The sequence below is a fragment of the Herpailurus yagouaroundi genome, unplaced genomic scaffold, assembly GCF_014898765.1.
Source record: "Herpailurus yagouaroundi ecotype Mexico unplaced genomic scaffold, PumYag 190, whole genome shotgun sequence".
Lineage (NCBI taxonomy): Eukaryota > Metazoa > Chordata > Mammalia > Carnivora > Felidae > Herpailurus > Herpailurus yagouaroundi.
The window spans coordinates 2886119-2910592 of NW_024412421.1; the positions used below are offsets into that span (position 1 = coordinate 2886119).

At 44.9% G+C, this 24474-nt stretch overlaps 1 protein-coding gene and 1 long non-coding RNA gene across 3 annotated transcripts in view; one reads left to right on the plus strand and one right to left on the minus strand.

Annotated features, from left to right (window-relative positions):
• N4BP1 (NEDD4 binding protein 1) overlaps positions 1-12505 on the minus strand; it is a 51169-nt gene extending 38664 nt beyond the window's left edge. For both annotated transcript variants that reach the window (XM_040497955.1, XM_040497954.1), the window contains exon 1: positions 12208-12505. In XM_040497955.1, the coding sequence (XP_040353889.1) occupies positions 12208-12405 (198 nt within the window). In that variant the 5' untranslated portion in view covers positions 12406-12505. The remainder of the gene's footprint in view (positions 1-12207) is intronic.
• A 189-nt stretch (positions 12506-12694) lies between these two features.
• Positions 12695-15118, plus strand: LOC121045256 (uncharacterized). Its single transcript, XR_005797658.1, has 3 exons — positions 12695-12806; positions 13616-13652; positions 14939-15118. It is a non-coding gene; the product is annotated as an uncharacterized LOC121045256 (long non-coding RNA).
• Positions 15119-24474: the final 9356 nt, after the last annotated feature.

Consider the following 24474-nt stretch of genomic DNA (forward strand, 5'->3'; position numbering starts at 1 on the left):
AACTGCTTCTCCTTTTTCACCTAAAAAATTCTACCTTTCATGAATTCATTCTCCTTCCTTCTGTTTCAAAGCTATGCCCCTTTCCTAGGTCTTCATTCATCACTCCCTTTTTACTCATCCCTGCCCACCTACAAACCTGTGTTGGTTTCCCTGACCCTACAGAATTCCTGTAGCCCCACTGCCTATGCTTGGGACTGCTTCATCTCTGTCTTCATCTTCACACTTTTTTGAAAAAAGTAGCTTAAACTCCATTTCACTGCCAACCCCTTGAAATCTGGATTCTGCTCCCATTCAAACTGAAATCATTTTCTCAAATGCCAACAATAACAATTAATGTCAAATGCAAAGGGCCCTTCTCTGCAATCTCCTACTAGGAATCTCTGTAGCACCATATCATTGACTAGCTTCTCCTTGACAAGTTATTTCCTCTCCAAGCTTTGAAGATACCACTAGCTGTCTACTTCTTATCTTTCACTACTTCCCCAAATCCTTTGCTATCTCCTACTGCACCTTAAATGTATGCCTTCCCCAAGGTTCCATCCTGGTACACTCCCCTCAATTATACTCACACACTCTTTAGGTTCCAACCGTAACTTTTACATCTATGGTGATAATTCCAAATTTCCATCTCTAGCCCTTAATACTGGAAAGGCTGCAGACAATCCATCCCCTCCTGGGCACTTCTACTGGACTATCCCACAAGTGTCTCAAACTTAATTATCTGAATCAGAGCCCACAGCTCTCCTCCACTTGTCTTTGGTCCAAGGTCCCTTGAAATTCAAACACAGTTGCCTAGATTCAAAACGTTCTTTTCTTCTCATCACATGCAATTTTTGACAAATCTTGTCTCATATGAATATTACTGCAACCAACTCTAAACCCTTCTTTCTGTTGCCAGTCTTACTTATCACACTACACCCCTTAGGACACCCTCTATCACATAACACCCCAGTGACGTGTGAAAGCACACCGGTTTCACTTCCTTACTCAAAAACTTTCTAAAGGTCCTCACTGCGTACAACTAATCATTCAAGATCCTCATAACCATATCCAAAGTCCTCTGTGGCTTGGATTTTGGTACATTTTCTAATTTTTGCAGCCTTATTTAACATTTCCTTCCTTACACTCATCCAAAAATCACATTCCAAAAATGGGGTGGGGGAGATGTTAATGTTTCCTACACACAACAGTTATCTCATTATTTGAACTACATCATTTATCACAATTCTACTAGACGGTGCGGGGACTGGCCTTGGTTATTTAACATAGCAGTTCTCAAGCAGGGATGATTTTGCTCTTCCTGGGGGCACTGGCAATGTCAGGAGACATTCTGGTTTTTAGAACTGATGGGGTGCTCCTGGCATTTTGGGGGCAGAGGTCAGGGATGCTGCTAAACATCCTACAATGCAGAGTACAACCCCCCACAACAAAATATTCTCTGTCCAAAATATCAATAGTGCCACTGTTGAGAAACCCAGAACTAATCAATAAATGTCAAAACAAATACACGTTCAAACAAATCACGAAGTTTGAGAACACAGGTTGACATCCAGCCTAGTATCAACGATGTGGGTAACACTGTAAGAGAAAAGTGGCCAAAATGACCAAAAGCGGGGGTAGGGTTCCATTTTAATAGTCTGCATAATGTTAAGAAAAGTTTTCAATACTTAAAAAAAAATGCTTATTTACTTATTTTGAGAGAGAGAGAGCACGCACGCCAGCCAGCATGGGAGAGGCAGAGAGAAAATCCCAAGCAGGCTCTGAGCCATCAGTGCAGAGCCTGACGTGGGACTCGCAGAAATCAAGAGTCAGATGCTGAACTGATTGAGCCACCAAGCACCCAGTTTAAATACTTCTAAATAAGGCAAAAAGGATGGCCTTTTAATCATAATGGAGCACTCTCTTTGGCCCTCCCCAAAGAGTATTTAATCTTCTGGGAAATTCACCTTTGTCTGGCACATTATTCATTATTCATTGGGGCCCGAACCGTGATGTTACATGTTAAAATGCAGATTTTTGTGGTCTACCAGAGATGTCAATTACCTTCATTTGGTAGAAAAAATATGATTATACTATTCTGAAACATACAAGCCAATTTGTATCTAATCAAACAATTTTACTCCACTATTCTGTTTTTAGTGTAGATAAATACTCAGATCTTCAAATGCTCTCTGAACCAGTTTTACATTCCTGCTGGTTCCTTCATTCATGAGTTACCTGTCTGAAAGTCACATTTATAGTTTTTTGTTTGTTTGTTTGTTTTGTTAATTTACACTTTGCCAGCTTACAGGACTCATGGAGATATCCAAGTGGACTCACCTGCTTGGAGCCGTGAGTGGCTCAAAAAGAGGACCACATAAGTTGTGTAAAACCAACCATGTCTCATTTTGGGTTCCAGCATGAATCTCAAGTAGGAAGAGAATTTTACCAGTGGTATTTCTTTGTTCTTTAGTCTTCTGATTTTGTTTTTGCTTTACAGTTCTTGGCCACATGTCCCTTTTTACACCTGCACCGGTGGGTACACACTACCAGGTCAGTTTCAACTATACCCTTAGTATATATGTACCTAGACTACAGGAATCTGATTTTACACTGTGACCATGTGGTGATCTGTCAGTAGATAATAGATCTATTTTCTGTTGGATGAGAGGCTAGAAAAAAATCTGGTTTTAGTCTTCTGTTTTTCTGTTTGTGTAAGTACATGTCTCTGCACCAATGAAAGAACAGCCTTTTTGAAATCTGGACCAGTTTTGTGTTTTTGGATTACTTTTGACCTGTAGCTAAGATTACGGAACATAACTGAAAGCTCTCTGAATGTTTGTATCTAGAAAATGAAAAAAGCCTTTATTTATCATGGTGTGAGTGTGAAATATATTCCTACCTCCAGGGGTAGATAATTAGATTTTAAAGTTTCTTTTTTTAGTTTATTTATTTTGAGAGAGAGAAAGAGTGTATGTGTGCAAGGGGAGGGGCAGAGAGAGGGGAAGAGAACCCCAAGCAGGCTCTGTGCTGTCAGGGCAGAGCCCTATGCAGAGCTCGAACTCATGAACCATGAGATCATGACCTGAGCCCAGATCAAGCAAGAGTCGGGAGTTTAACCAACCCACCCAGGCGCCCCTAGATGAAAAAGATTCTTAAAGAACCTCTGTTCTAATTATAGAGAATTATAATTATAGAGAGTAACAAACTTTTACATAAATCTGTATTCCTAGAATTCCAAGAATGTAATAAAAATAATCCTTAGGTCAGTTTGATTTGATAATTTTAATGCTAACTTAAAAACAAGTGTCCCTTTCCTATTTCATCAGTGTAGTGTACAATGCATGCATATATGGTTTTTAAAAATAAGATTTTTTTTCTATGAAGAGACACATCTGAACTTCCTAAACTTTGCTGGTCAGATAAGGTAATATTACTCATGATTAGTCATATTTATGATTATGAAAAATACAAGCTTACATATTCAACTTGTAATATCAGAAGTTATATGCTGTTCAGTTGTCAGATTAAGCATAATTTCCAATAGCCTTAGTTAACTTTAAGACCTTGATTGAACTAATAGTAAATGGTTAACTAAGGGATACTCCTTAGATACATCATTAATTTCCAAATGAGTCAGCCACCAAGTGAAGTTTAAACACATACACATATAGGCTTTCTAATATAACCAAGATGTCATTATGGCACCCAACAAAATGAACAGAAATTCCTTAGTATCACTAATTCTCAATCTATGTTTAATGTCCCCTTCCAGTTGTTCTGTTCTAATTATTCTGTTTTACCATAATTATAAAAATGTTTTACCTTGTCTAGTATTTCACATGTATAGAATCATACAATATATATACTCTTATGGAAGTCTTCTTTCAGCATATCTTTGAGATTCATCCATGATAGTACATGTATCAATTATGTGTTCTTTTCTATTGCTGTGCAGTACACCACTCTGAAAGCATTTTACCCATAAACTATCACTGGGGTTTCCCGAAGATCCCTGGGCAATCAGTCACAAAGATTTGTCTTTTATCTTCTAACAAGAAGGATGCTAAAATTAGCTCACTTCTTTGGGGGTACTATGTATATCTTAAGTAGTTTAACACCATTAAGTTGTGTCAAATCATGATCTCAAGGTTTGTGAGATCCAGCCCCGCATCAGGCTCTGTGCTGACAAGACAATGCAGAGCCTGCTTGGGACTCTCTCTCCCCCTCTCTGCCCCCTCCCACTTGTGCTTTCTCTCATCTCTCACAATAAATAAACTTAAAAATAAGAAAGTAAACCTTGGAAGTTATTTAAGATTACGAAGGACACAACAAAAATTACAGAAACTCAGGAAATAAGGTAAAAGAATGGCTGCATATTTTTTCATTGTCATACCAGAGAATTGTTTAGGAGACCCAATCAAGGATTATTTCACATCTAGGGCAGTGATGTCCAATATAACTTTTAGACAAAATGAAGAAATGTTCTGTAACTGCACTGTCCATGCTGGTAGACACTAGATATATGTGGCCAACAAGTACCTGAAATGCAACTGAGGAAGTGAATATTTAATTTCATTGAACTTTGACTAATCTAAACAGCCACATGTGGTAGTGGCTACATTCTGGACAATGTAAAACCGGCTTCCAAACTATTTTTGTACAGCCTGTAGGGTGAGAATTGTTTTCATCTTCAAAAAGGTTGTAAAAAAGGCAAAAAAAAAAAAAAAAAAAAAAAGAGAAGAGTATAAGACAGATTCCCTGTATAGTCCACAAGGTCTAAAATATTTACTATGTATCTCCTTATTCATCAACTAAAGTAAATTACTAATTCTCTCAGCACGAAGACTGAACAAAACACCTTCTCTAAGTTGAACCTCTTAAAATAACAAATACAAATAATTCAGTTTCTTTAAACAAAGAAGTTTCCTATGTTGTTTACAAATAACATAACTTTTTAAAAAACAGTTCTTTAATCAATTACTGTAAGGATTCCCCTCCCCCATAATTTTGTTTTTCAAATGCAAGACTGCATACTTTATGCAATTATATATTAATTTAGTAAAAAGCCAACACAGAACATGATGTTGTCCTGGATTTAATTAAAACCCTACAATACTACTGGTAGAGAGGGAAGAGGAAACTACGGTCATAAGCAGTCACTTTGACCCCAGTATAACCAGTGTGAGTATCCCTTATTTCGACATTCTGGTATAACCCCAAAATATTAACCATAAAAAGAAACTGAACAAACCACGGTTTCTTAAGATGATTTTCACAACCATAGTGAAAAACACCATTTAAAAAAAAATCATTCTAGGAAATGCAAAGAGGCCACCAACCTCTCCTTTCTGGTAAAATCAAAACAAAAACTCCAAGTCACTACCCAGTATTATTACATCTACAAATTATTTCCTCCATGAACAAATCTACTGTTCAAGAATTCATTCATGAAACCAGGTACCAATCTCTCTTAACAGAAAAGGAAATGAAACCATACAGTGTCCATTTTAACCCTATGAGTCAATATAGGAAGTAATAGGCCACTTCTACTGGATTTCCATTTTCTTTACCCTTTCTCCTCTCTTATGCTACAAATACATTAAGTTAAAACTCAAAGTTGGATAAAGGATAATCACCAACTTTTCATAGGACACTCTTACCCCTTCTTTTTCTCTCCCTCATAAATTAAAACGGGTCAGATGTTAGTCTACCTTAGCATAGTTTCTTGGGTGTACTGTAATTTCAATGTGTAAGATTTATCAGTCCTCCAAATTATTCTTCTTAGAAGTCCATCAGATTGGTGTTCTGGCAAAGGCTTGTGGTGGCCACTAACTGCTGAGGTAATGCCTGAAATCCCACCAACCGATGGGCAGTTGTGGTTAGCAAATTTACCACCCTAAACGTTCATGGAGAAACTGTATAAGTAGCCATGCCATTGTCTCCATTACTCTTCTTCTGTTTATTAACCTCCAGGACAGGCTCCTGAATCAACCAACTAACTTTAGCACTCAAATCCCTGCTATGGACCTTGCTGACCGCATCAATGTATTATCTCCCGATGCTTCACACTTCATCCCCTTTATCTTCTCACTTTTCCAAGCTGAAGGGAATACTTCTACTTCATACACAGACCACTGAGGCACTTCTCCTTGGTTTCTCGGAATTCCTCCGTATCCAAGATTCTGATCTCTGCAATTCCTCCCTAATGACAACTTTTAAAATTTTCCTATACTCCCTGAACTTGCCCTATTTACATGATTCCATGAGTCTAGGAGAGGACAGGGCCCAAGGTCTTATTCCTTACACTGTTCACACAGTTCATTATGCCCCTTCTACCTTCACCTGCCAGGACCTCTCTGGCTGGCAGTTCACTAAAAGTAGAAGGTAAGTCTTGTATTACGTCTGGATTGTCGTAGCTAATGCTGACCATTCAGAAACATTTCGGGGGTCCTATCCTGCTTTGTTCAATTACACCTTAGATTACTTTAGTGCTTGGTGTGTTGGCTTCACCAACACCCAGAGTGGGGAGATCATCACCTGCTGAAGAATTCCTGCACCAAGTGATACTATAAATTCAGGCCATCTAACTTTCCCTGACTCTTACTTCAGTTCCAATCCTTTTTTGTTCTTCTCCAATGCACTTCCAAAAATTCTGCTGCGTCCACCCTAACATACACCACTGTCTTCAAGCTCTCACCCTCCCTCTCGAGGCAGGAATTGGTATTCTAGTTTACTGAGACAATTATTAAAGGCCATTAAGGTGTTCAACTACCCTCTTCCCCAAATTGGGGGGGGGGGGGAGTGGAGAAAGTGTATCTTCACTCATCCTGTCTCTTGTATCTAAACGAGAGGTCCTAAAAAGCTGAATTTGGTCCACTGACATGTTTTGTTTAGCACACATGGTTGCCTTTTAGAATATATACTTTATTTTATTTTATTTATTTATTTTTTCAACGTTTATTTATTTTTGGGACAGAGAGAGACAGAGCATGAACGGGGGAGGGGCAGAGAGAGAGGGAGACACAGAATCGGAAACAGGCTCCAGGCTCTGAGCCATCAGCCCAGAGCCCGCCGCGGGGCTCGAACTCCCGGACCGGGAGATCGTGACCTGGCTGAAGTCGGACGCTTAACCGACTGCGCCACCCAGGCGCCCCATAGAATATATACTTTTAAAAGAATATATTAATGCAAGATTTTTATTGAGATATAATTCACAGCATGCATGGTTTTTAAAACATAAATTAGTTGCCTCATAAAAAACCAAAACAGATTTCACATTATAAAACCCAGACCCCTGGCTTTTCTTGGATAATGAGCTCAGACATCACTGGGCCCATACTATGTAAGTGGCTAATACTAAGCACTGGCAGTTACCCTCTCCCACAGGGCACAAGCACCTTATTCACCAGTTCCTCCCTACCAACCAGCCACTTCCATGTACAGTCTCCCTGCCTGGACTCAGGGAGCATGGAATTTGTAGCTCCTAGAGCTAAAGGAATGTTCTAATTTCTCACTTTCAGGGCTGAGATCTCTTTGGCCTCCATTGCCTGACTCCAAGGATCTCACCAGGCATTGCATCCTTGATCTGTGAATGAGGCAGCATCTAGTCAGTACTTCCACTATCTTTCTGAAATTCAGTCCTTAGCCTTCTTTGATTCCTAACTTCTGTCACCACTTACCTCAACCCCGTCCTGTTGGGCCCCTACGTACAATGACCTCTACTGGTTTTTGTCTCTTTCAGATAATCTGGCCCTACTGGTAATATCACATTGCTACAAAAGTTGCTAACCACCCCAATCTGTCCTTGTATCATCACAAACCAGCAACGGACCACACTGAGGCGAACAAACCTGGGGGTATAAACACTCTCAGTGAAGACATTTCTTAGAAATGTAAATCTGATGGCATCACTCATGTTCTCACAACCCTTCCAGGAGTCTCTACTACCCGCCTGCTTGGTAAAATCCATGTTCTTCGACAGTTCCCCAAGTGCCTTGTGACTTGGCCCCTTTCCAACTCTGCCCATCTCCCTCCAATTGCCTCCTACACTTGGGAAATCAGTGATAAACTGGCACTATTTCATATCCCTGTGATTTTATACATGCTCTTCCCTCTGGAAAACTCTTGTTCATCCTTTACACACAATTTAGCAGAGCAACCCTTTCTCTCCTGTATTACTGTTAACACCTGGCACATACTTCAATAGTTAACATGTATCATACTATACTATTTGTTACCATGTTTGTGTGCCCTACTAGGCTGTGAATTACTTGAGGTCTAGAGGCAACTGTTACTGTACTTCTTGGCACATAAGTTTTCTTCAAATGTTGGCTACCTGGCCTCACCAACAGGTCAAACTTTATCCACCATCCTTCTTAACATCAAGGCTTAAAACCTCTCTCTTAATCCCTACATACACTCAGTTGCCAAATCCCAGGGAAAACTTTTGTCACCCATCCATGTCCAGCTTGAAACAAAGTCTCTTCCACAGGTGGGTCTTCCTGCCTCCAAGTAGAGTTTCAGACAAGTCCTTCTCTCAAAAATCCTCACTGACTCTAAGGCCCAATGCCTTAACCTGGCATTTGGGTCCCTTGAGGCTCTGACACTTCCTACCAAGGCACTCCACATGTTTTGGGGCTTCTAGCCTTTGCTCACAATTACCTCCATCTGGGAATCTTGATGACGCTTCAAAGCCCAGCTCAGGTGCTGCTTCTGCCAACAAATTTCTCCTCTCACAAAAGTGGCCACTTTTACAGAGGATGTGCCTTTTTTTTTTTTTTTTTAACCTCCCAGAATGTTGTCAGTTTCTACCTGTAGCCCCCTTTCTCTCTAGCCAATAGAACCCTAACTAACTAAACCTCATTTTCTCCCCTACTCTCACATGAGCTAAAGGTAGTGATTTAACATTTTAAAATATTTATTTTTGAGAGAGAGAGTGCACATGCAGGAAGAGGCAGAGAGAAGGGGGGAGAGAGAATCCCAAACAGGCTCCAGACCCAGTATGGAACCCAATGTGGGGCTCAATCTCACGACCATGAAATTGTGACCTGTGCAGAAACTGAGAGTCGGTCGCTTAACCAACTGAGCCACCCATGAGCCCCATGATTTAACATTTTAAAAGCAGGAAAACAGGGGCGCCTGGGTGGCGCAGTCGGTTAAGCGTCCGACTTCAGCCAGGTCACAATCTCGCGGTCCGTGAGTTCGAGCCCCGCGTCGGGCTCTGGGCTGATGGCTCAGAGCCTGGAGCCTGTTTCCGATTCTGTGTCTCCCTCTCTCTCTCTGCCCCTCCCCTGTTCATGCTCTGACTCTCTCTGTCCCAAAAATAAATAAAACATTGAAAAAAAATTTTTTTAAAGCAGGAAAACAAAGTAACCTGCCTGAAGAGACCCAGAATAGCTGTCCTCATCTTAATCAGAAGCTCTACCAGCTAGTTAAAAAAAAATTCTTATTTACTCTTAATCTTCCTGGGGCGCCTGGATGACTCAGCCAGTAGAGCCTCCTAGACTTTCGATTTCTGCTCAGGTCATGATCTCAGAGTTGTGGGATCAAGTCCCTTGTCAGGCTCTGTGCTTAGTGTGGAGCCTGCTTAAGATTCTTTCTCCCTCTGCCCCTCTCCCCTGCTTGCACTCTCTCTCTTTAAAAAAAAAAAAAAAAAAAAAAAAATCTTCCTTCCCCCAAACCTTCTCCTCCACAACTTAAAATATTGTTGATGTTGAAGTCTGCTTTCCTATTCTTTTTTTTTTTCAACGTTTATTTATTTTTGGGACAGAGAGAGACAGAGCATGAATGGGGGAGGGGCAGAGAGGGAGGGAGACACAGAATCGGAAACAGGCTCCAGGCTCTGAGCCATCAGCCCAGAGCCCGATGCGGGGCTCAAACTCACGGACCGTGAGATCGTGACCTGGCTGAAGTCGGACGCTTAACCGACTGCGCCACCCAGGCGCCCCATGCTTTCCTATTCTTAAGTTAATGGTTTCCTCTTACTCAAAAGAATGTAACTGTGGCATTCAACTCTTACCCATGAGTCTCAAGGGAAAAGAAAAAGAATTTCTTACAAGTGGGAGGATTGGATTATGAGTAACACACCTAGCAAACATAAAATGGGTGGGTGACACCCACTACCGACATACTGTAAGACACACCTTTTCCAAATAGCTTATCCTAAACTGTGTCGCAGGACAGGCAACAGAACTGGAGTTGGGAGGGTCTAGCAGAACATGCCAGGTTTTTCTTTCTGTACAGCAAAATAAGTACTTTCTACACTTGGGGTGAGTCTTGAGTAAAGCTGAACTGGGAGCAGGTGAAGCACACAGTAAAAGCAGTGAGACTAGTCAGACAACAGTAGTGGTTTAAGCTTGAGGGTTGCTATGGCAGAGAATTGGGAAAATAAGGTGGGACTGGATTAGTAAATGTTTTGTAAATCTCCAGGAGTTTGGAGTGAATGAAATAGGCAACAGGAGGCCCTAGCAGGTCCCAGGGCAGGAAAAGAATTTTCCCTGGACAGTTCAGTCTAATGCAAGGAGGGAGGTGGGGGAGGAGGGACTGGAGTGAGGGCAATGAAGTAAGGGAGGCGCACATACCTAGAATGAAGGTCTTAATAGCAGCAAAGGCAATGAAGAGGAATGAGTGCATGTAAGAGATTTCACAGAAGCATTAATAAGACTTAGTTATGTCACACCTTTTAGCCCTGGGGAGTGTGAAGAAATTTGGCAGCTGGGAGAAAAACAAGAGGGGACTGAGAAGTTAAAAATTACAAGTTAGGAAAAAAACTAAGCACAGGAAAGCAAACTTGATTCAACATCTAGAATGTAGTAAGTTATGCTATGGAGAAAGATCACACAGTTAAGTGTCCCCTCTCCTCCAAAGATATTAAAACAAAAAGCATTGGGGCGCCTGGGTGGCGCAGTCGGTTAAGCGTCCGACTTCAGCCAGGTCACGATCTCGCGGTCCGGGAGTTCGAGCCCCGCGTCGGGCTCTGGGCTGATGGCTCGGAGCCTGGAGCCTGTTTCCGATTCTGTGTCTCCCTCTCTCTCTGCCCCTCGCCCGTTCATGCTCTGTCTCTCTCTGTCCCAAAAATAAATAAAAACGTTGAAAAAAAAATTAAAAAAAAAATAAAACAAAAAGCATTTAGGCGCTTTTTTTTTTTTTTAAAATCTAAGAGGGAGTCAGGAGTCACAGCAGATCCAATTCTGAGAGCACTGTGAAATTCCTGAAGTAGGATGCCAGAAAGAGGATCATTTTGTTCCCAGCCAGAGGGCTCAGCATTTGGGAGACAGGTAGCAAGAATAAGGGCCCTAAGTCTGAATCCTGGCTCCCGCACCTACTGGACAGAAAGACCTGGAGAAACTTGGATACGTGAGAAGGGGGGCTGTGCTTTGCTAGTTTCCTGGCTCGGGAGGAAGGGGAGTAGTTGAAGGTGTTGCGTAGGTATAAGTCTGAAGTGCTGATTTTGAGAGAAGGTGAGTCACCACTTGCAGAGTTTCAGTTTCTCCAGCTGTTAATTTAGAGAGAGGAAGATAATAAAATCTACCTCACTGGATTTTTTAAGGGCTGCATTAGGTAATCCTTATGAAGTGTTCAGCTTATGCTCGTCCTACGACCTATAACCATTAAATGTGTTCCTCAATACAAGAAACAATACTGTTTAACACTATTGTTAAATATCCCTATCTCTTCTTGATAGTCAGCGTATTTTACTACTATTATAGTTTTGTCAGATTCTCAAAAGGGGCTGAAATCCCAAAAAGTTCAGAACCCCTGTACTGGAGGCCTGGGAAGAGAGAGGTGGCTGAAGTGGTGGACAAGGAGGCTGCGGGCCTAGCTACCAGGCCCTGCGCGCACCATCCCGAGGGCCAGGGGGCGGATAACAACAGGCAACATTCGCAGCGCGCTCACTCTGGGCCAGCCACTGCGCTCTGCGCTTTGCAATAACACCTACTCCAAACCTCGCGACAGCCCTCCGAGAGAGGTACTTTCGCCCTCGCCACTTTACAAATGGGGAAACTGAGGCGCTCCGGGATTGAACCGCTAGCCCAAGGTCACATGGATCGAGAGCTGAGAACGCGGGTCCATGGACTCTGGAGACTGCGCTCTTAACCACGGCGCTTCGCTGAGTACCCACACGGAGCAGGGAGAAAAGGGGTGGGGGCGCCCAGGGAGCCCGGCCGAGGCGAGGCCCCAGGGGCTGGGCCGCAGAAGGAGGGCGGGGGCGGCAGCGGGACTCACCTTGGCGCTGTGCACCGCCTCCTGCGCCCCGCGGAGCTGCAGCCAGATGCGCGCGGGCAGCGGTTCCTCGGCCCCGAGCGCGCCGAGCACCGCCAGGCTCACGCCGAACAGGCCCTCGATGCGGCCGCGGCTCCGCTCCAGCAGCGCCGCCTTCTCCGCGGGCGCCGTGAATTCGTCCAGCACCGCCCGGGCCGCCATGGCGGGCGCGGCCTCCCGCGGCGGCGCCGGGGGCCGGCGGCGGCGACGCCCCCTCAGCGTGCTGCCGCTACACCCGAGCCAGTCAGGCGGCGTCGGCCCTTGCGGCCGCCTCGCCCCCGCCCGCGGCCCGCCGCCTGCCCGCAGGCCCAGCTACACCATACCGACACACCGCCGCAGCTTGGCTACTGCGGATAGTGAACCCCGCCGCCCCTTCGCCACCGCCGCCGCGGGCCGGGCCCCGCTGCCGCGCATGCGCCCTGCCAACCTCCGTCATTGATGGTCGCCGCCCCCCAGTAGAGGGAGGGAAGGCGGAGGCGACGGAACTCTACGTCACGCGCGGTCGCCATGATTATTGAGGGCAGAGCGACGGCTGCGGAGAAGGGCATGGGCGGCCTTCTTTGGTGAGGCCCAACGCTTTCGGGGACTAGGTGGATAGTGAATCTTTGGTTTTATAGATGGGGAAATTGAGGCTCTGAGCTAGTTGTTGGTATTGAATCAGTGTCACAAGGGATTTGGTTTCTCTTTAGACATCTTGAACCCCAAACTAAGGCTCTAGCAATTGAGTTTTCAAGCTTCTCGGTACTTAATAGGCAGATGGTTTTCCTTCTTTAGCTTCCTTCCTCCCTCCCTCCCTTCCTTCCTTTTTTCTTTTCTTCCTTCCTTCCTTCCATCCTTCATTCCTTCCTTTCTTCCTTCATCCTTCTCCCCATTTGTCCCACCCGCCCTTCTTTCTATCTTAATCTTCGTACCCATCTTCTCTCTTCCTTTACATTGCCTTCCATCTTTTCTTTCCTATTTATTGTTCTTTCAGTAAAAATGGTAACAATAAAAAGTATGGGGAATTGAAGAACAAAGAAATGATTTTAAAATTTCAGGCGAGTGATTTCTTCTGGGAGTGAAGAAGGAGAGTGTGTTATAGTAGAGGGGATTAGGGGTTCATCCATTTTACTGTGGGACTTGAACAAACACACCCTAACCCCTCTCCAGCTCTGTTTTCTCATATCATCAGGGGTTGCCCTCAGTTATCTTCAAAGGCTTTTCCAGATCTTACATTCTCTGAGTCCATAAAAACAGATTGTGTAAGATAAAACTTTGGTTTCCTTGCTCTGGGCTAGATGTCCTGAATATAGTAGATAGATAAGGGTCATGGGAATATTACTTAACTTCTCTGTGTCTTAATTCCTTATCTGTGAAATGTGGACAACAATAGTACCTCGTTGTGAAAATTACTACAGTACATGGACATGGTAAGTGATCACTAAGTATTAGCTATTACTATTGATAAATTAGCAACACATTTAAGGTTCCATTTTCATGGAAAAGCTTTGTATGGATTATACAGCCATGTTGAACCTGTGGGCCTGGGAGCCCCCTCCATCTTTGTAGATTTCCCCTTGAGAAAGAAGGGGATCTAAAGATGTTACAGTTGGAAATGCCAAAGGTGAACGGCCTTGGTAAGAGGGATTACCCAAGGTAAAACCTCTTAGGGATCCAGGCTGCTGGGGTTTTCCGTCTGTCTCAGAAATTTAGGCAGGTGTGGTTCCCTGGTGCCCTGATAAGAGATGACTCAGCACAGGGAAGAGAACCACTAGGCTCACAGACCAACAACTTCCTTCTTTCCTGGGCTTTTCCCTTGGTGTCTACACAACCTGCAGCCTTCCTGCATCAGGTAGGTGACCTGAGATTGGCTGAGGCAGATCAGGTGGTGAGGATGGCCTTGCTGATGGACTGCACCCAAAGCTAGAGTCAACACGTGTTATTTCCTGTCTTTTTGTTGCACTCACCTTAAATGGATTTGCTATTGTTCATTGATTGGACAAGGCTTTCCCCAGGGTTGTTCCTGTTTGCTCCCAGTGACTTCCTGGCCAGTGATTCTTAATTGCTTAATTATAAGTGGTGAGGAGAGGCTGCCTGGAGAAGCACACAAAGCTCCTTTTCCTCCCCTAACAAAAACTCGTCCTACACCAGCAAAAGTAGTGCACACGCACACAACCATAAAAGAAAGCTAGGCCATTATACTGTGTTCATAAGTCACTGGATTGGTGTGTTACCAGAGATACAGCTGTTGGGTTTTTCCCCCTGTTTAAAAGACTTGCCAGTTCATATCTGGTCAGCATTTCCCTTTAGGGAACTCTCAAGGTTTCCTGAGTGTAGGGAACTAGGAGAGAGGGAGAGAGAGAAATCCCCTTTTTAAGAAACTCCCTTGCTTCCTGCAATTTCTGAACCACAACTTTCCTCAGTTGATCAGCCTTGCCTATCTTGGCTAGTCTGACCAGCTCAGGACAATTGATGCCAAGGATGAGACCTTTATGGAGTCTATATTCTGAACACTTTACCTATTGTTTTTCTTTAATATCCATAACAATCCCATGAATCCCTCAATAAGTGATTGAGGGAATCACTTATTTCCCCTTCACCTATTTTCTTGGAGGTGGGGGGGGGGGTTGAAGTCCTACTCTATTCCCTCCCCAGCAGGGCCAAGCATGTAGGAACACATCCAGCTTCCATCTAATTCTCCCTTACTCTTCCCCAGGGCAGGAGGAGGACTTATCTGATGCCACAGACCAGTGGCTTTCAGAGAGGGTACACGTAATTGTCTGCTGTCTGCCGTCTGCGGTTGCTCACTGTGTCGGTGACTGGGTAAAGTGTTTCCACTTCAGCCACATCCTCCAGTCCAGCTTTGTCAGTAATAAAGATGACATTTTGATCTCTACCTGTCTGACGCCTGCTTTTATTTCTCAGTTCTGAATGCAGGAGGGGCAGAAAGTATTTATTGACCTTCTAAAATGCCACCGGTGGTTGCTATTATTATCACTCCTTTTTAAAATTTTTTTTTAATGTTTATTTTTGAGACAGAGAGAGACAGAGCATGAACAGGGGAGGGCCAGAGAGAGAGGGAGACACAGAATCTGAAGCAGGCTCCAGGCTCTGAGCTGCCAGCACAGAGCCCGACACGGGGCTCGAACTTGCGGACCGTGAGATCATGACCTGAACCGAAGTCGGACGCTTAACCGACTGAGCCACCCAGGCGCCCCTATCACTCCTATTTTAAAAGTGAGGACATAGAAGCAATGTAGAGATCTCAAAATGTTTCACAGAGCTGGTAAGTGAGGTGGTGGGAATAGGAATTTGAATCCAGGCAGTCTGACTCTGCTGGGGTGCTCATACATGCTATGCCATAATGACAACAAGCCTTTATCTGCAACCAACACCCATTTCTGCCCTCCTGCAAAAGTAAGCAAGGGGAGATGACATGTTCTCATGACCAACCTCCTAATGCTTAGGTCCTACTTGCCTTGGGATGCTTTCAAAAACAGACTTGCATATGTAATGTTGCTTAGCATAGCCAACCAGCCAACTAGCCAACCAAGCTGATGCTCAAAATGCCCTCCAACTGGAGGTCTCTGGGTGGTGAGTCTTCCTGGGTGGGTGGGTTGGTTGGTTGGTTGGTTATTTATTTATCTATCTATCTATTTATTTATTTATTTATTTATTTATTTATTTATTTATGGTATAATGACATCTAGGGCTATAGAGTAAGAAACAGGAATACAATTGTGTTTCAGACACACGCATTTTAATATGTTTTCAAACTGAACAGTTTTTCCTCTCCCTCATCAATAGTCCAAACTACTATCATCTCTGCCTTTGACAGCTGTTGGGGTGTCCCCCACATTCTTCCTGACCTCTCTTCAAATTTCAGGAGCTACAACTGCAATAAGGTTGGGAGAAATTATTTACAAATATCGATGCTGCAGCCAGAGTAATATTCTCAAATTGCAAATTTCATCAGTCAATCTCTTAAGATCCCTCAAGAGCTTCCCCTTAGGCTCAGAATAAAATTCAAACTCCATGTTATAGGTGTCAGGCTTTGTGAGATCTGTCTCCTGCTTACTCCACCTCTACTCCACTCTCCACTTAGCCTAACAGACACTGCCTCAGGGCATTTGCACAAGGATGTTTTCCCCTCCAGCTTTTCAGTTAGTTAACTCCTGCTCTTCCATCAGATCTCAGCTCAAGATCCACTTGTTCAAGAATTCATTCACTGGCTTTTCTGATGGGTCAAATCCTCTTGTCACAAGCTCTTGAGGGTACTGTGGCCCTTTTGCTCATAACACTGGGATCAGTTTTACATATGCTTGTGTGATTTGGTTTTTTTGTTTTTTTTTTTTTTGTTTTTGTTTTTTTGTTTTTTGAGAGAGGGCACAAATGAGCGAGGGGGAGAGAAAGAGAAGGAGAGAATCCCACAAGAGGCAGAGAGAGAGAGAGAGAGAAGCGGGGCCCACCCAGGGCTCATGTTTTACCAAAGTGAGGCTTGAGTTCATCCGATGTGGGACTCGAACTCAGGAACTGTCAGATGCTTAATGACTGAGCCACCAAGGCGCCCGTGATATGAATGATTCATGTCTATCTTCAGATGTCATCAGACTGTCAGCTCCATGGGGGCTGTCACCTGAGGCTGGAATGAGCTCAAAGTATTTCAGAAATGGAAAACAGGCCAGCACGTGGCCCTTTATGGCTGCAGAATGCTGAGGCAGGTGGGAGGGGAGGGCACCCACAGGTAGAATAAGGCTTTATCCTCCAGAACATGGTGGACCAGTTAGATTTTGTGTTTTAAGTATACTGGGAAGCCTTCCTAGGTTTTTAAGCAGCAAATGCACCATTTAATGTGTGCTCTGAGATCTCCCTCTGTCCCTTGGTGGAGAAAGCCTGGAGGCCTAGAGTGGACCTGGAAAGAGCGCTTAAGAGAGAGATAGTGGTGGATTGGACCAGGGAGGTTGGAGTGGACACAGAGAGGAGGAATCTGAGAGGTATTTTGGTGGTAAATCCTCAACATTAAAGTGCAGGGGGCTTGTTATCCTTAGCTGTGGAAAAGCCCTGGTGCTTCCGCTGCTTCCAGTCTTGTGTTTCTTTCCCTTTATAATCCTTCTGTGTCATTATTACTCACATTACTGGAACTCCTCTGACATTAATTCACACTGCTAAGCTGCTACAGCATTGAGAGTTGTTTATAAAACTCAGTCGTCTCAGGTGGGAACACAGTTTCTGGGCCAAGTGTTACTACATGACTGCGTGCAATCTACCAGCTCCCAGATGTCCTGAATCCACAGTATTTTCCCATCACCCTCTATAGCAGGGTTTCTGAATAATAACACAATTGACATTTGGGGCCAGATAATTCTTTGTTCTGGTGGCCTACCCTATGAATTGTAGGATGTTGGACAGCATTCCTGGCCTCCCTCTCTAGATGCCAGTAGCACCCTCCTACCCCAGGTGTGAGAACACCCAAAATTCCCCAGAGAGTGTAATGTCTGGTGGGGGGAGGGAGGTGTAAAATACCCACCCGTATTTAGAACCACTGATCTACACAGCAGTTCGGGGAAAGCCCTATCTCTGGGGCTGAGCTTGTGGGAATTCTGTCTCCTCCTCTCTTCTGCATGAAACACACACACACACACACACACACACACACACACACACACTCAGAACAAATCTAATGAGAGTTCTCTAGGTTCCCTCTGATATGCTGTCCTGTCTAAATTGAGAATGTAACAACATGGATTAAGAGGGTCCTGGTCAGAGTCAGATGTGTGTCCACCAAGCAAGTGACTGGGTAACTGACCACCTATTACCCATTGCTGCTTCTCATCAGCTTATCTATAGAATATGTTCTTGCCAGGCTGCCTACCTGTATTTAAAGCCTAGCTTAAGTCTCACTTTTTCCAAGAAAATGTACTGGCCTGTTCAACTTCCTGTGACTGGTTAGGGCAATTGAATGACTGGTTGTTTAATTCATTCATTCATTCAACAAATATTTACAGAATACTTACTATGTGCCAGGCAGTGAGTAAGTCCTGAAAACATATCAATGAACAAAGCGAAGTGTCTGCTTTCACGATCTTACTAGAAGGGAAGACACAATGAATGAGTGAATGATATAGGCCAGGGAATGGTGGTGGAAATTTAGAGGCCTCAATATTCTACTCCCACCTGTGGTAGGTAGTCTCCAAAAATGGCCCTCAATAATGCTTTTCCTCCTTGTGTGGACATACTGCTCTTTGCATCAGGAATCTGGGCTGCTCTGTGACTGCACACTGATAGCATCTGTAGAAATGATATTCCAGGATTTCTAAGATCAATTCTTAAGAAGACTGTTAGCTTCTACTTCCTTCCTCTTGGAATACTTGCTTGTGCAACAGTCCTACTTGGAACCTAATTCCCGTGCCAAGAGGAAGCCCAAACAACTATGTGGAGGCAGGCCAAGGTCCCCATGTTCCCAGCTGACAGCCCCAGATGAGCTCCCAGCAAGAATACCAAATACCAGTCACGTGAGTGAGGCCATTTGGACTTCCAGCTGGTTCAGCATTCCAGACAACAGACAACCTGTGAAACAAAAGTACCATCTAGTCAACCCACAAATGTATGTGAAATAATAAATTGTTAATTCAACTACTGAGTTTTGGGTGATTTGTGATGCAATACTACATAAAAGAAACACATCTAAATTCATAACTGACAGACCAACATAAGAGCTAGACAGATATGCAAACTTATAACTTATAATGTTGAATGGAGGATATGGCTGGTTATTGCCCTACTCATGAACTGGACAGAGTCCAGTGACTGGCAGAGCTGGACACTCTTTGGGCTTCTCTTCTTCCCGTACCTGCTGGGCTGGTGGGGAGGCCCGTTTCTGTGAGACAGAGAGCAGACACAAACGTGCTGTCTCTGCAGATAGGCTGGCTCTCCAAGAGAAGAGAGCTGGGATGCATATGCTCAGTATATTCTCCAAAACTCATCAATCAGACAACTCAATCCTCCCATAGAGAGGAGAAGTGATAGGTAGGGACATAGGCCAAGAAAGGTGGTCTGCCTTGTTTCCTTCACATGGAAATATGAAGAATAGAGAAAAAGGGTACACCAATAGTGATGAGGATTCTGAAATGGAGAAGATGCATTTGTAATCTTTTAGGTGGGCTGGACAAGGAAAGCCTCTCTGAGGAACTGACATTTGAATGGAGTTGAGGAGCCATGGGGATGTGTGGAGAAGAGTTTCTAGGCAGACGGTGGTTAGTGTGTCTGCGGAGCAGCAGGGGGACTGTGTGCCTGGAGCATGGAGAGGAGAAGGGGTTGAGGTTGAGACTTGGCCAGAACATGGAACCTTATGGTCCTGGGAAAATGTTAGAACTTATTTTACATGTGATGGGGAGTCATTAGAAGGTGATTAATGCTTCTTGATCAATAGATTCTCCAACTCAGGGCTGCAAGGGTTTCAGCACTCTTGCCATCAAGTTTCTTGTTGGTGAAACCATGTTAGATTCAGTGTGGAAGGGCTGTAGGGTTCCCATACTTGGATGAGGTCACCACCCTGGGCATGAGACTCCAGGTGCTCAGCTGCATGTACTGCAATCAGGTCTAAGACCCGGCTGCTTACCGATGCTTCTAGGGCTATCTGGGCAGTAGAACTTCAGACAAACTTGATATGAGAGCCCATAAGTATGGTACATTCTTATTAATTAACTTGTTTATTTATTTTTAAATGTTCGTTTTTGAGAGAGAGAGATAGAGCACATAAGAGTTGGGGGGGGGGGCAGAGAGAGAGGAAGGCAGAGGATCTGAAGCAGGCTCCAGGCTCTGCGCTGACAGCAGCAAGCCTGACGTGGGGCTCAAACTCACGAGCCATGAGATCATGACCTGAGCCTAAGTCAGACGCTCAACCAACTGAGCCACCCAGGTGCCCCTGTGTGGGGAATTCTAAAGTCACTGGTGGTGGTGGGAGGTAGGGGTAACAGTGACTAAGGTAGTATGCTTATTTTCCTGGAAGAGCAGGAGAAGGAAAGTAATGGCTACATAATGACAGATAGAATGCTGTCACCACCACATGGGACAGAAATCAAGTGGTGAGGGGCAGTCAGAAGATGCAGAGACCACAAATGAGGAAGGAATTGGATGGAACTGCTATGGCATGGAACACATGCTATCTAAACATATGTATGTGTGAGTGTGTGTGTGTGTGTGTGTGTGTATTGCTTTTCCAGATGCCCCTTATATGCTTGACCCAATACAAGGAACTGGGCTATGTACCCAGCATTTAGAACAGTATGTGTTCCTCAAATTATTGATTGGCTGATTCTACACAAATGATCTCATTTGTCCACCCCCACAGACAATTCCGTGAAGTAGGTATTATGCCCATCTTATTTTTAATTTTTTTTTAAGTTTATTTATTTGTTTTGAGAGAGAGAGAGAAGGGAAGGGGCAGAGAGAGAGGGAGACAGAATGTCCTAAGCAGGCTCTGCACTGTCAGTGCAGAGCTCGACATGGGGTTTGATCTCCCAAACCGTGAGATCATGACCCGAGCCCAGATCAAGAGTCAGATGCTTAACCGACTGGGCTACCCAGGCACCCCTATTATGCTCATTTTAAAGATGAGGAAAATGAGACTTAGGAAGGTCAAGTAACTTTTCTGAAGTCTCTACCACTAGGAAGGGGTAGAGACAGAACTGGCATGACAGATCTGTAGTATTGAAGACTTCTCCAGAAGGGTGGAGACGTGCCCTGGTTCCCCTTGAACTCTCCCACACCCAAACAAGTACCAGACTAGTTCAGTGACTGCCCAGGACCGGTAATTGAGTTTTATTGACCTAAAGATCTCCAGGACAAGAGGGTACAAATGACTTTTGCACATTCCAGGACTGCAGGACACAGACAGCAGGAAGATCTTTCTCTTAACTTGACCAGTCTCTCGCAGACATGGAAGACACTTCTGGATGTCCTGTTATAAAACTTCTGCATGCTCTGGGAGTCAGATTTGGCCAGGAGGCATCTCCTCCTCCCAACAGTCCCAAACTGCAGCCTGGAGTGGCGCTTGGAGCTGGCCCTAACTTAAGGCCCCATCTAATCCACCCTCTTTGTTGTACAGATGAGGAAACCAAGATTCAGAGAGGGGAAGTGAATTATCCATACCAATGACTGTCTTTCCCCACAACTCAATCCAGAGTGGACAAACCTCTTCAACAACAAGGCTCACCCTTGTCTACAGGACGGTCTCCTCTTCCTCCAACCGCATCTGCAGATCACAGTCATCTTTCCGGTGGTCCTTGCCCTTGCCCCACAGCAATATGTTGCCTCCACAGTCAGAGGACCCCTGCCGCCCAGGGTGAGGGAGAGGAGATCAGTCCAGCTACAGGGGGCTGGCTGGAAGACCTCTAAGGACCTCCTCACCCTGAGATGCTATTTTATGCATTCTCAAGAGGCCCAAGGTGGGACAGGCTCACAGGAAGCCAGGTCTCCACCCTTCCCCTCCAGCTTTCCAGAGTAAAAAGAACGTACAGTTTCCGGAAGTTTGTGTGTATTGCAGGAAGGTCATGGAATATGTCAGGGTTCCCTTTGTTCTGCAGTGGAGTCAGCAGTGTGGCTGCCTCTCTCTCTGGCTCTCCATCACCACCTCTTGCTACGTCTCATTCCGCATTCCCGCCAGAGGTAGTACTGGAATCCCAGTTTTTCCTAAAGTGTGGAAAACACACCACTGACGGAATGGCAGATGAGTTTCATTGGTAAACAGCCAGACTTCTAAGAAACTGTAATTGTTACATATTTATTTTTACAGTTCTGTTTTTGGCAAGAAATACTGGACTTGCAGCTGTAGCAATTAAACATTTCTCTTGTAATTATATTTAACTTTAGAAGGTGAGTTGATTTCAAACAATGTATTAACTCAACTGTGGTGGTGTGTAGAAATGGTCAGAATCACGAAAGGGAATGTAAGGGACCCACGTGTGGGAAACACTCATGGGAGTTGGTGCTTTAGGACCGTGTATTCTGTCTCTTTATGCAGGGACATGTGCTAAGAGTGGCAACCCTTTCGGAAGACCCACGTCTGAGGGTGTAAGAGCTGGCACTAGGCCGACCAAAGGACCGTCAGGGCAGGAGTTTTGACTCTGCCCTTTTCCGTGGTGCCTGGGCGAGCCTCTCTGCTCTGGGCCGTTTCCCATTTCTGCAATGAGGAGGTTGCAGCCCCGCCAGCTGACATATTCTCATTCCTTCCCCCTCCTACCAGCGTTGGAGCTTAGATCAGCGGACACCGTCAGGGGAAACGATTTCACGTTTTAGGCTCCCACTCGCTCGCTTATCACATATTTACTGCGCCCCTCCGTGCAAGGGACCTCTAACTCCCAGAAAGCTTGTTTGCCACAGGCTCCCGGCCTCGACCACCGAAGCCCGGAGCGCCACCTGCTGTCCTGAGTGCAGCTTCCGAGAATGAAGGAGAAGGCTTGAATTGAAGTCTCCCTCACCGCGAAGCAATCCCCTGAAGAAATTGGGGAGGCAGCTCTTTTGGGAACAGGTGGCAAGGCCAAATGGGGATGCAAGGTAAATGGATCTGTGTGATTGGCAGAAATGCCTCCCACAGATGGAAAGGCCTCAGAGGGAACCCAAAGAAAGTGGGCAAGCAGCAACAACTGCATTTAGCCATGCTTTTCTCGGGCAGAAAGGCTTACAACCACCACCTCCAGGCAACAAAAAGGGACTGGGTCTGCTCCCCATTGAGATCCTGGGTGTGGAGAGAGCAGCTGAGGAGCTGCATCAGAGGCGCAATAAAATGGATTGATAAATTAATTTTGGGGGCACTTTTCACTCTGTGTTTGTTTTGAGTGGAGAAGAACGTGTTGCAAGGTGTCTGTGTGCAGAGGGCAACATCCTCCATCCAGTCCCACATGTGGGGAAATTGCTCCCCAAAGCTCTCTTTCTTAGCAGTGTCAGTGATGGGGCTGGAATTCCTCTGTGTCCAGAATGCAACTCTGCATGCGGGTCTGCCTGGGATGCTGCCTCTCCAGCGCCCAGCTCTTCCACAAAGTCTATTTAGGTTTTCAGTTGGAGGCCAGGAGGTGTGGTCCAGGAGCATGGAAGCTTTCCACCTGAGTTGTTCCCTAGTTTTGGTCTATCTGTGGAGGGGTGTTTTAGAATAGGAGTGCTCAGGCCCCACTCTAGCAGACTGTGGTGGAGTGGGTTTGATATGTGGGGTGAGATGTGAGATTATATATATATACACACACACACACACACACACACACACACACACACACACACATATATCACATTTTCTTTATCCATTCATCCATTGGTGGACACTTAGGTTGTTTCCACATCTCAGCTATTGTAAATAATGCTGCATCTCCTTCCTTTCTTTAACTGCTATAGCAGCTCATTGCACGAGACTGTAATTGCTTCCACCACTTCCCAGCTGGTGGGTGCTGAGCTTGTTTCCAGTCTCTTGAAGACACACTGTGAATTCCCACCGAGGAGCCAGCTCACCTTACCCAGAGAGTAAACTATAACTGCAAAGCAAAATGTGTTATTTAGACTCGTCCCCGAGAATAGACAGGCCCACATTCAAGACTGGCCACCTTTTCTCTGTAAACGCCGTGCTGTTTTTCCTCCAGCATTGGGATGGATCACAGTGCCATATGAAGTGGTAGGTGTGCATTTCAGGGCCCTGTGGTACAAATCAAGTGTCTTCACACATTGCAGTCACCCACGTTGTGGTCAGCTCACACTGTGAGAGGCTTTTGGAACAGAGGGCCCAGCAGGTCTACAGTCCCCCATCTCATGCCCTTTTTGGACTTGTTGGGTGGGATGGTGGGTGGCGTCACTCAAGATATTAAGCTTTTTGTTGACAGGGAGGTGCATACAGGTGAATTAATGTGAGTTGCATGTGGAGGGCTGCCTCTTGCTGTACTACATGGTGATAATTACCCCCCATGGGTGCTCTGATGGCCTTCCCATTAGCGTTTTCTCTCCCTCTCCCTCATTAAACTGTGAGTTGCTTAAAGCCCAAAGCGGGGACTCATTTGTCCCTGAAGTTCTCACAGCCTTGGAAATCTGACCTGGGTGCAGGCAATGCCTGAGTATTTACCACCTACCAGGTGCCCGTAGAGCACTATATTCAATTACCTCACTTAATCCTCCTAACAACTCCCAGAATGAGGTGCTATCGTTATTCCCAGTTTTGAGATGAAGAAAAGGAGGCACAGAGAGGTCGAACCACCCATCAAAGTCACACAGCTCCTA